The sequence below is a fragment of the Scyliorhinus torazame genome, chromosome 19 (genome assembly GCF_047496885.1).
Source record: "Scyliorhinus torazame isolate Kashiwa2021f chromosome 19, sScyTor2.1, whole genome shotgun sequence".
Taxonomy (NCBI): Eukaryota; Metazoa; Chordata; class Chondrichthyes; order Carcharhiniformes; family Scyliorhinidae; genus Scyliorhinus; species Scyliorhinus torazame.
In genome coordinates, this window is record NC_092725.1 from 36371348 (window position 1) to 36384307 (window position 12960).

At 47.5% G+C, this 12960-nt stretch overlaps 1 protein-coding gene across 3 annotated transcripts in view; it reads left to right on the top strand.

Annotated features, from left to right (window-relative positions):
* Nucleotides 1-12960, top strand: part of LOC140396085 (aldo-keto reductase family 1 member D1-like) — a 153149-nt gene that overhangs the window by 71311 nt on the left and 68878 nt on the right. For 2 of the 3 annotated variants that reach the window (XM_072484182.1, XM_072484184.1), the window contains 2 exons: nt 3626-3748; nt 10803-10912. In XM_072484182.1, coding sequence (XP_072340283.1) covers nt 3626-3748; nt 10803-10912 — 233 coding nt within the window. The remainder of the gene's footprint in view (nt 1-3625; nt 3749-10802; nt 10913-12960) is intronic. The other variant, XM_072484183.1, reaches the window with a different exon arrangement.

Sequence of the window (12960 nt, forward strand, 5' to 3'; positions counted from 1 at the left end):
TTGTAATCAGGGACATGTTGAGAAAATATCAAAAGGTTTAAAGAGTGCTGGTTTTTATTTTATATAGTACACATGGAGGTAGAAGTCAGCTACAAAGCCTGGTTTGAACGACACCTGGAATACGTGACCAATTCTGGACATCGGCCTTAGGAAGGATATTTGTCCTTGGAAGGAGTGCAATGTAGATGGATCAGAATTATACCTGGATTCCAAGGATTATGCTATGAGGAGAGATTACACAAGCTAAGGTGGAATTGTCTGGGATTTAGAATGTTAACTGAAGTTTTCAAGATATGAAGGAGAGCAGGTTTTCTTCTGGCTGGGGAGTCTTGGTCTAGGGAAGCATAGCTGCAGTTAGAGTCAGATCTATAAGAATATGGCAATTAATGTCAGATCTCATGTTAATTTTAGACCAGAGTTTGATAGTTTTTGTGAGCCAAAGTTATTGAGGCTACGGGGCGATGGCCGATATATAGAATTAGGTCACAGATCAACCATAATATAAACAAATGGTGGACTGGGCTGGAGGGACCTTCTGCTATTCCTATGTTCCTTTGTCTATTCTTGCGGTTGAATAAACCCGGTTTGTTCTCACTGGAACGAAAGAGGTTGAGGGGAGACCTGATAGAGGTCTACAAAATTATGAGGGGCATAGACAGAGTGGATAGTCAGAGGCTTTTCCCCAGGGTAGAGGGGTCAATTACTAGGGGGCATAGGTTTAAGGTGAGAGGGGCAAGGTTTAGAGTAGATGTACGAGGCAAGTTTTTTTACACAGAGGGTACTGGGTGCCTGGAACTCTCTACCGGAGGAGGTGGTGGGAGCAAGGACGATAGTGACATTTAAGGGGCATCTTGACAAATACATGAATAGGATGGGAATAGAGGGATACGGACCCAGGAAGTGTAGAAGATTGTAGGTTAGTCGGGCAGCATGGTCGGCACGGGCTTGGAGGGCCGAAGGGCCTGTTCCTGTGCTGTACATTTCTTTGTTCTTTGTTGTTCTTCACTCTGCGTGAAAAAGTTCAATCAGATCAGTCCATTCCTCACTTTGTGTATTAATTGTGTTTAATTGTTTGACTGTTGCTCCTGGAACAGACTAAAAACTTTGCTGGTTTAGGCCATTGGTTGGCAACCTGCGGTACATCTGGCGTTGGCATGCGGCCCACAATGCATCGAGGTTGCACCGACCCTCTGAAAGAGCACCCTACCTAGACCCACTCCCTTACCCTAACCTCGCAACCCCATAACCCCAACTAACTTTTTTGGACATTAATGGATAATTTAGCATGGTCAATCCACCTCAATTGCGGATCATTGACTGTGGGAGGAAACCGGAGCACCCGGAGGAAACCCATGCAGACACGAGATAGTGCAAAATCCACACAGACAGTCACCTGGGACCGGAATTGAACCCGGGTCCCTGGTGCTGTGAGACAGCAGTGCTAACCACTGTGCCATCCCTTAAGCTTCTGCAGATCCTCAGTTGGACCATTTGCAGAACTGAACAATTCTAATCTCCTCATAGCAAAAAGGATTCAAAGGGATTGAGCTGGGGAAATGGCAGATGGTGAAATTTGAATTCAATAAAACTGGAATTAAAAGTCTGATGATATCCATGAAACCATTGATGATTGTCCTAAAAACCCAACTGACTCACTAATGCCCTTTAGGGAAGGAATTCTGCCATCCTTACCTGGTCCAGTCCTACATATGACTCCAGACCCACATAATTCTTAAATGCCCTTTGAAATGATTGAACAAGCCACTCAGTTCAAGGGCAATTAGGGATAGCCAACAAATGCTGGCCTTGTCAGAAATGTCCACAACTCACGAATGAAATAAAAAAGCAAAAAATATTTACGAGACTGAAATGTGAACATGTGTTACACCTAACAGGAAGGATTGAACAGGCTGGGGCTCATTATTCAAGAGACTGAGGGTTTGTTTGATTGAGGCGTTATGATTATGATTATAATATTATGAATGGTTTGATCTGGTAAAAGCAGAGGTGTTTCCCTTTACACAAAAGTGAATACATGACAGTGGAAATGCAATGACATAGTGGTATGTGCAGAGTCTGCACGTCCTCCCCGTGTCTGCGTGGGTTTCCTCAGGGTGCTCCGGTTTCCTCCCACAGTCCAAAGATGTGCAGGTTAGGTGAATTGGCCAATGATAAATTGCCCTTAATGTCCAAAATTGCCCTTGGTGTTGGGTGGAGGTGTTGAGTTTGGGTAGGGTGCTCTTTCCAGGAGCCGGTGCAGACTCAAAGGGCCGAATGGCCTCCTTCTGCACTGTAAATTCAATGATAATCTATGATTAATCTAGGACAAAGGTTCGGCACAACATCGTGGGCCGAAGGGCCTGTTCTGTGCTGTATTTTCTATGTTCTATGTTCTATGTTCTATGTATTGTCTCTGTACTAAAAATCCAGAGACCCAGGGTAATGCTCAAATGAAAAAAGAAATCTGGAATTAAAAGCCTAATTAATGATGACCATGAAACCATTGTTTATTGTTGTAAAAATCCATCTGGTTCACTAATGGTAAAATGAAAATCAAAGCAATTTTTATTTAATATAAAAACATAAAATGCTTGAATTGCTCAGCAGGTCAGTCAGCACCAGTAGAGTAAAAATTCGAGCTAGTGAACATTCAAGCCGGCGGGATGTCACAGTCCTGCCAACAGTGCAACTGGGATTTGTGGTAGTAAGGGTGTGTTGACAGTGGCAGGACCAGAAGACCCTGCCACCGGCGACTGGCAAGCCAATATCCATCACTGCAGAAGACGCTGTGGAGTGGGAGGAAAATCCCACCCAGTGTTTCAGGTCTGGGGCGTCATTCTCCGACCCCCCGCCGGGTTGGAGAATGGCCGTTGGCCGCCGTGAATCCCGCCCCCGCCAAAGTCTCCGCTCCCGGAGATTGGGCGGGGGCGGGAATCCAGCCGCGCCGGTTGGCGGGACCCCCCGCTGGATTCTCCGGCCCGGATGGGCCGAAGTCCCGCCCAGGAATTGCCTGTCCCGCCGGCGTAAATCAAACCTGGTATTTATCGGCGGGACCAGGCGGCGTGGGCGGGCTCCGGGGTCCTGGGGGGGGGGGGGCGCGGGGCGATCTGACCCCGGGGGGTGCCCCCACGATGGCCTGGCCCGCGATCGGGGCCCACCGATCCGCGGGCGGGCCTGTGCCGTGGGGGCACTCTTTCCCTTCCGCCTCCGCCACGATCTCCACCATGGCGGAGGCGGAAGTGACTCTCCCCACTGCGCATGCGCGGGAAACTGACAGCGGCCGCTGACGCTCCCGCGCATGCGCTGGGAAACTGACAGCGGCCGCTGACGCTCCCGCGCATGCGCCGCATTTCCGCGCCAGCTGGCGGGGCAACAAACGCCATTTCCGCCAGCTGGCGGGGCGGAAATCCCTCCGGCGTCAGCCTAGCCCCTCAATGTTGGGGCTAGGCCGGCAAAGATGCGGAGACTTCCGCACCTTTTTGCCGGCGCGATGCCCGTCTGATTTGCGCCGGCTTTGGCGCCAGTCGGTGGGCATCCCGCCGTTGGGGGAGAATTTCGCCCCTGATTTCAGATTTCCAACATTCACAGTAATTTGTTATTGTTTGCGGATTTTTACTTGCTCTAGGCCTTGGAAGAGTTGAAAGATTCTGGTTTGGTCAAGTCGATTGGTGTATCAAATTTCAATCGTAGACAGTTGGAGCTGATCCTGAACAAACCAGGTCTGAAGTATAAACCGGCAGTAAACCAGGTACTGTCCATTTGCTGTATGGAGCACGAAAGTGTTGTGTTCCCACTGAATCCAGCTGAAATCTTCAGCCTAAAGGGAGCCTTTCTGCCTGACCCTATCTTCTAGCACTTAGCTCAGCCAGATTGTTGTGGTGACAGTGTCATAGAATCATACAATCTACAGCACGGAGACTGGCCTTTCGGCCCAAACTGGTCCATGCCAACTAAAAAGCCCATCTAAGATAACCCCATTTGTCTGAATTTAGCCCATATCCCTTTAAACCTTCCCTATCCCTGTATCTGTCCAAATGCCTTGTAAATGTTGTCAATGTTCCTGCCTCAACCACTTCCTCTGGTTGCTCATCCACATACGTACCACCCTCAGGGTAAAAACGTTGCTCCTCAGATTCCCATTAATTCTTTCTCCTCTGAACTTAAATCTATGCCCTCCAGTTATCGATTCCACAACCCTGGGAAAAGGCTGAGTGTACCCTTTGGTACCCTGCGTTCCATACGATCTACGATCTTATTGCAAAATCACACCTTGGTCTGTACCTCCACCCCACAATACTTTCTCCTCCTTTGAGTGACTCCTCTTTGTTCTAATCTTTTAATGTTTCAATTAACATCCTCATTCTCTATTATCCTCCTCTGCTCCCAGCCTCTGAACTGACTGACTTCTCATCCTTGGTGATTTCAACCTCCACCTTGACTCATTGTGCTCCTTCTCCTCTGAATTTGCTTCACTCATTCCCTCCCTGAATCTCACCCTCCAAATTGACCAATATTAATGGCCATCCCATGACCTTGCGATTTCATGTGACCTTGCCACTTCGAATAGAACCATAGAATCCCTACAGTGCAGAAGGAGGCCATTCAACCTATTGAGTCTGCACCGACCCTCTGAAAGAGCACCGTACCTAAGCCCACTCCACCGCCCTTTCTCCGTAACCACAACTTAGGACAATAAGGGACAATTGATCATGGTCAATCTACCTAATCTGCACATCTTGGGACTGTAGGGGGAAACCGGAGCACCCGGAGGAAACCCACGCAGACACAGGGAGAACGTACAAACTCCACACAGACAGTCGCCCAAGGCCAGAATTCAACCCATGTCCTGGCTCTGTGAGGCAACAATGCTAAGAACTGTGCCACTGTGCCGCCCTTTGCACTGTATCAATCACAGAAAAGGCTGTCTTTGATCAAGAGCAGGTGTCGGCCATGCTGCCCCTCAAACCCGCTCTGCCATTTAATAAGGATATATACTGCATATAGAACATAGAACATAGAACAATACAGGGCAGTACAGGCCCTTCGGCCCACGATGTTGCACCGAAACAAAAGCCATCTAACCTACACTATGCCATTATCATCTATATGCTTATCCAATAAACTTTTGAATGCCCTCAATGTTGGTGAGTTCACTACTGTTGCAGGTAGGGCATTCCACGGCCTCACTACTCTTTGCGTAAAGAACCTACCTCTGACCTCTGTCCTATATCTATTACCCCTCAGTTTAAGGCTATGTCCCCTCGTGCTAGCCATTTCCATCTGCGGGAGAAGGCTCTCACTGTCCACCCTATCTAACCCCCTGATCATTTTGTATGCCTCTATTAAGTCTCCTCTTAACCTTCTTCTCTCTAACGAAAACAACCTCAAGTCCATCAGCCTTTCCTCATAAGATTTTCCCTCCAACATCCTGGTAAATCTCCTCTGCACCCGCTCCAAAGCTTCCACGTCCTTCCTATAATGCGGTGATCAGAACTGTACGCAATACTCCAAATGCGGCCGTACCAGAGTTTTGTACAGCTGCAACATGACCTCATGACTCCGGAACTCAATCCCTCTACCAATAAAGGCCAACACTCCATAGGCCTTCTTCACAACCCTATCAACCTGGGTGGCAACTTTCAGGGATCTATGTACATGGACACCTAGATCCCTCTGCTCATCCACACTTCCAAGAACTTTACCATCAGCCAAATATTCCGCATTCCTGTTATTCCTTCCAAAGTTAATCACCTCACACTTCTCTACATTAAACTCCATTTGCCGCCTCTCAGCCCAGCTCTGCAGCTTATCTATGTCCCTCTGTAACCTGCTACATCCTTCCGCACTGTCGACAACACCACCGACTTTAGTGTCGTCTGCAAATTCACTCACCCACCCTTCTGCGCCCTCCTCTAGGTCATTGATAAAAATGACAAACGGCCCCAGAACAGATCCTTGTGGTATGCCACTTGTAACTGAACTCCATTCTGAACATTTCCCATCAACAACCACCCTCTGTCTTCTTTTAGCTAGCCAATTTCTGATCCACATCTCTAAATTACCCTCAATCCCCAGCCTCCGTATTTTCTGCAATAGTCTACCGTGGGGAACCTTATCAAACGCTTTACTGAAATCCATATACACCACATCAACTGCTCTACCCTCGTCTACCTGTTCAGTCACCTTCTCAAAGAACTCGACAAGGTTTGTGAGGCATGACCTACCCTTCACTAAGCCATGCTGACTATCCCTGATCATATTATTCTTATCTAGATGATTATAAATCTTGTCTCTTATAATCCCCTCCAAGACTTTACCCACAACAGACGTGAGACTCACCGGTCTATAGTAGCCAGGGTTGTCTCTACTCCCCTTCTTGAACAAAGAGACCACATTTGCTAACCTCCAGTCCTCTGGCACTATTCCTGTAGCCAATGATGACATAAAAATCAAAGCCAAAGGCCCAGCAATCTCTTCCCTGGCTTCCCAGAGAATCCTAGGATAAATCCCATCAGGCCCCGGGGACTTATCTATTTTCAGCCTGTCCAGAATTGCCAACACCTCTTCCCTACGTACCTCAATGCCATCTATTCTAATAGCCTGGGTCTCAGCATTCTCCTCCACAACATTATCTTTTTCCTGAGTGAATACTGACGAAAAATATTCATTTAGTATCTCGCCTATCTCTTCAGACTCCACACACAACTTCCCATCCCTGTCCTTGACTGGCCCTACTCTTACCCTAGTCATTCTTTTATTCCTGACATACCTATAGAAAGCTTTTGGGTTTTCCTTGATCCTACCTGCCAAATATTTCTCATGTCCCCTCCTAGCTCATCTTAGCTCTCTCTTTAGATCCTTCCTTGCTACCTTGTAACTATCAAGCGCCCCAACTGAAACTTCACACCTCATCTTCACATAGGCCTCCTTCTTCCTCTTAACAAGAGATTCCACTTCTTTGTAAACCACGGTTCCCTCGCTCAACGCCTTCCTCCCTGCCTGACCGGTACGTACTTATCAAGAACACGCTGTTCCTTGAACAAGATTCACTTATCCAGATTGCCCAATACTTGCAGCCTACTTCTCCAAGCATCATAATTGCCCTTCCCCCAGGCAATTCCCCTTGCCCTGCGGGGTATACTTATCCCTTTCCATCACTAACGTAAACGTCACCGAATTGTGGTCACTGTCCCCAAAGTGCTCACCTACCTCCAAATCTAACACCTGGCCTGGTTCATTATCCAAAACCAAATCCAAAGTGGCCTCGCCTCTTGTTGGCCTGTCAACATATTGTGTCAGGAAACCCTCCTGCACACATTGTACAAAGAATACAGTATATACTGTACTGTATATAAGGATATATACTGGATATATATTGTCATGTGAGAGTACCTTTAAGAAATGGATGTTTATAAATGAGTGTGTACAAAATATCTGCAGTGATAGTACCTTTAAAAAATGGGTGTTTACTACTGCAGTGATGTCAGAGGGTGGGTGGAGCTGGGCTGTCTGTCAGCTTTTTACTTTTGTTTTAGGCTGTTTGCTGCAGGGTGTGTTTTAGTTTTGTTTTCAGTGTTGGAGCTGAAGCCAAACCAAGCAGGTGTACTGCTGTTCTCTCTGCCATCAAAAGACTATCTCTTGATCATTTGGTGAATTTCTCACACTCTCTTATGCCGTCCTTTATTATCAGAGCTGCACCTCTTCCTTTTTCACTGCGCCCATCTTTTCAGCACACTAGAATATTTAGTTCTCACCATGTAATCATGTGTCTATAATTGATATTAAACCAACCCATTTATCTTTATTTGTGCAATTTAAATCACCTGACTTATCACTTCCTTGTATTACTTTTCACCCATATTCCCTTTCCTCCTCCAACCCCACTTCATTTTGTGTTTAGCCCTGAAAAATAAAACACTGCTTGCCAAGACACTTGCAATTTCATGTGCAAAATGCAAACGATCCAACACATTCACCACATAAGTCACTGCTCTGTTCAACCATATCCCACCCCTCTCCCTCCAATCTCTCACCCTGATCATTCCCCCAGTAACACCCTTCCGATTTAAATCCAAGGAACATGGACGACAATGGAATGGCAGACAGCAAATAGCTGGTGCTCCTCAAGCCTTTGAGAACTTCTCACTATTTCAGAATAAACCCCCCCAACTTCTATTCTACACCACCAATCAGCTTCTTAAACTCCTCCGCCCTCATCCCCAACAACAAACAAAGAACAAAGAAATGTATGGCACAAGAACAGGCCCTTCAGCCCTCCAAGTCTGCTCCGACCATTCTGCCTCCCTAAACTAAAATCTTCCGGGATCCGTAACTCTCTATTTCCATCCTATTCATGTATTTGTCAAGATGTCCCTTAAACGTCACTATCGTCCCTGCTTCCACCACTTCCTCCGGCAACGAGTTCCAGACACCCACTACCCTCTGTGTAAAAAACTTACCTTGTACATCTCCTCTAAACCTTGCCCCTCGCACCTTAATCCTGTGCCCTCTAATAATTGACCCCTCTACCCTGGGAAAAAGACTCTGACCATCCACTCTGTCTATGACCCTCAAAACTTTGTAGACCTCTTTCAGATCCAGTGAGAACAAATCGAGTTTATTCAACCTCTCATCATAGCTAATGCCCTCCATACCAGGCAACATCCTGGTAAATCTCTTCTGCACCTTCTCTAAAATCTCCACATCGTTCTGGTAGTGTGGCGACCAGAATTGAACACTATACTCCAAGTGTGGCCTAACTAGGTTTCTTTCCAGCTGCAACATGTCTTGCCAATTCTTATACTCAATGCTCCGGCCAATGAAGGCAAGCATGCCGAATGCCTTCTTGGCTACCTTCTCCACCTGTGTTGCCTGTTTCAGTGACCTGTGGACCTGTACACCTAGATCTCTCTTACTGTCAATATTCTTGAGGGTTCTACCATTCACTGTATATTCCCTACCTGTATTAGACCTACCAAAATGCATTACCTCACAATTCTCCGGATTAAACTCTATTTGCCATCTCCCGGGCCAAGTCTTCAAATGATCTAAATCCTGCTGTGTCCGCTGACAGTTCTCATCGCTATCCGCAATTCCACCAACCTTTGTGTCCTCCGCAAACTTACAGACCAGTTACATTTTCCTCCAAATCATTTATATATACTATGAACAGCAAAGGTCCCAGCACTGATCCCTGCGGAACACCACTAGTCATGATCCTCCAATCAGAAAAGCACCCTTCCATTGCTACTCTCTGCCTTCTATGACCTAGCCAGTTCTGTATCCATCTTGCCAGCTCACCTCTGATCCCGTGTGACTTCACCTTTTGGACCAGTCTGCCATGAGGGACCTTGTCAAAGGCCTTACTGAAGTCCATATAGACAACAGCAATCTGTTGATACCCGACCTGCATCAATCATCAATCAAGTGCGAGGAGTTCATAATTCTTTGTTACCAATATCGAGACCATCCCATCAGCTGTCTCTTCCTCTAAGATTAACCTTTGCCCAGCAACTGAAGTCACACCTTTCCCTAGTTTCTCTTTCATCTCCGCTCTTGCCCTTTCTAGACTCTCAATGAGATTCACCTCTTGCCCCCATGACCTTATTATCGCCAAACTGTTTACCATCCAATTCCCTGTCGGTCCCCATGTTAGCTAGTGAGTGGTTAATGGTTTTCTCTCCTAAGATTCTGATCCCTTCCCTTTAAAATCAGCAATGCATCACATCCTGCAGAAACCCACTCTCCAACCCTATGTCCGTGCAAATCACCGTCTCGACTCTCCTGGCCCTGATCGGATTCTACATTCCCCTCCCCTGGCCCAGCTTCCCCAGGCCCAAGTTCCTTCATCCCCATGTTCTGATTAGTCTGTTGAGCTTCAATGCATATCCTCTGGGGTGAGATTAAACAAAGAACAATACAGCACAGGAACAGGCCCTTCGGCCCTCCAAGCCTGCGCCGACCATGGTATCTGCCTAAACTAAAACCGTATGCCCTCCATACCAGGCAACATCCTAGTAAACCGTTTCTGTGCCCTCTCCAAAGAATCCATATCCTTCTGGTAGTGTGGAGACCAGAATTGCACACAGTATTCCAAATGAGACCTAACTAAGGTCGTATATGTCATAATATCCACTCATGTATATAATGAGATGCAGACAGGCAGTGATTGACACACAGGATGACCAGTAAGCACACAACACAGTGCAGCCAATCATCAGACCGGACACTACCACTATAAAGCCAGAGGGCACTAGGTTTCCCTCTCTCTCGGGACCCAGCCACTGAGACACTCAGAGTCCACGAGCTAGCAAGTGCAAACACCATGCGGTAGCGAGTAAGTCTGTCAGGCTACTAAAAGGTCTTCAGTCAGTTCAATAGAGTGTCGACCCACAACTGAATATGTATATCAGTTCTATTGTTGAATAAAACAGTGTTGGATCTTCTCCAGTGTTAGACGTCTGTTTCTAGCTTCCCTGCATCGAGTGCAGTCCACATCGAACCGACCTGCCTAACACATCAGTATACAGCTGCAACATGACTTGCCAATTTTTATATTCAACGCCCTGACCGATGAAGGCCAGCATGCCGTATGCCTTCTTGGCCACCACATGCATTGCCACTTTCAGTGATCAGTGGACATGCACTCCCAAATCTCTCTGCTTGTCAGTACTTTACATACATGAACCCAGACAGAAAGACCCTGTATACTAGAATTGACACAGAAGGATGCAGACTAACGCCTTTTGTCCACTGATCAAAACTCCAGTGGATTTTTATTTTTTTGGTCTTTTTCTGCTCAGGTCGAATGTCACCCATACTTTACTCAGCCCAAGTTAAGGGAATTTTGTGACTCCCATGGAATTGTTATCGTGGGCTACAGTCCTCTGGGAACCTGTCGGGACTCCCTCTGGTAAGCAGCCTAATTGTTCTTTCCTCCGCAAACTCTTTTAGAACTGACACCCTGCTGGGGTATGGTTCCACTCGGCCGACCCTTTACTGTGTGGGAGGTGAGACAGTGGAGAGGGCTGAGAGGCATTGGAAGACAGGAGCAATTTTCTAGGAGCAGGAAGGTGTCAAAGACCATTCTGTCCAGAGGTCAATTTTGCCATTTAAATGATGGATGAAGGAGCTCCTCCAACTGCTATGGTAGGCTCTCTGACAACTGGAACCTCCAGTGAACACTGGTGGCCTGTCTTGAGCTCTGTGAGGGGGTTTGATTGGGGGGGGTGGTAGGGGTGGAGTTCTTATGATCATTGCGGAAACAACATCCCACCCCGACAACTCTAAACCTCAACAATCAACTCCCCAACCTTTGCTGGAGACTGATTCGCTGGCTGAGGTGACACTGCCTCCGTTTTCCATGGTCCCAAGCAGCAACAATGCTGTATCCCTGGATCATGTTCGGTCCCAGCAGTGACCACCATTCCTGGTTCCCGCCTTCTGTTGAGTCTTTTGGTCTCTTTACTCTCACAAGAGATCAAACATTTACACCTCAAACAAACACTCTACACTGAACTTATGATTTCACGCAATCTATTCAGTAAACATGCGTCAAGTACACTATGTGTTCAAATTTTTTGCTATACAACTGGTCACAATTTGCCTCAACACTCACGGCTTCAGACATAAGTAAATATTACCCCTTTGAACTGAATCGGCCAAATTCTTCTGAGGTTTGTTCTGTTCATTGAGGCTTCACCCAGGGCATGGCATGTGTGAGATTGTTCCGATAGGCCATCGCTGATGTGAAAAGTCTCTGATGTTTGATTCTTCTACTCTTCTGACCTGTGTCACAGGCAGATTAAAATGGGTGTTCTGTTCCAAACTGCCACATACTCCCACAGGATTGTGGGATTGTCATTAGTCCCCAGCCAATGGTAAGCAGGCAGGTTATAACATCCCTCCCCCACAAAGTCCAAGGAATCCACTGAAGATCCCGGCGAAGGAGGGTGTCGGACTCGTTTTGCCGCATTTGCGCTGGATCAGGCGGCGTGTAACGAGACGGAGACCGGCGCTTCCGTGATGAACGGCGTAACGGTTGTACATCCATGGCCCGTGGGCCCAAGGATTCCCCCTCTGATGCATCCTGTGTCTCCATCTCGGAGTCAGAGTCTGCTGCCTCTGTCATCTCGGCGTCTCTATCTCCACGCGGTTCTGTAACGACCTGCACAGGCTATGAGTGAGGCACCAGAGGAAGATTGTGAGGACTACCTTCCATTGTCTCTGGTCTCTGTGGCTGTAGCAATGAGCTCCGGGGTCGGGAAATCTTTGGGAAATCTTTCGGTCTTCTGGACCGAACGTGGTCTACATGTTTGCGCCGGAGACGACCCTGGGCTTGCACTTGGTACGATATAGGGCCTGTTTGGCGAAAGATTACGCCAGGAACCCATTGGGCACCACCAGCAAAATTCCGAACGGACACTGGGTCACCGGGCACAAACTGCCGTATCGGCCGATGCCGAGAAAAACCATGTCCCTGCCGTTCTTGTGTGCGACGTACTTTTGCGTCAATGTCCGGGAAAACCATACTAAGGCGGGTGCGAAGTCTCCGGCCCATTATGAGTTCTGCGGGAGCTACCCCAGTCACCGCATGGGGGGTGGTCCTATACAAAAACAAAAAGCGAGCCAGTCTCGTATCCATTGATCCGGAAGACTGCTTCTTTAGGCCTCGTTTGAATGTCTGTACTGTGCGCTCTGACAACCCATTTGAAGCCGGGTGGTAAGAGGCAGTGCGGATATGGCGTATGCCGTTCATCTTCATGAGCCTCGCAAACTCCTCACTCGTGAATGGAGTGCCGTTATCCGTGACCAGCACCTCGGGGAGGCCATGCGTACTAAAAGACAATCGCATCTTCTCAATTGTTGAGCAGGCCGTTGTGCCGAGCATCTTATGCACCTCTAGCCATTTAGACTGGGCGTCGATTAATAGAAGGAACATGGATCCTTGAAAAGGGCCGG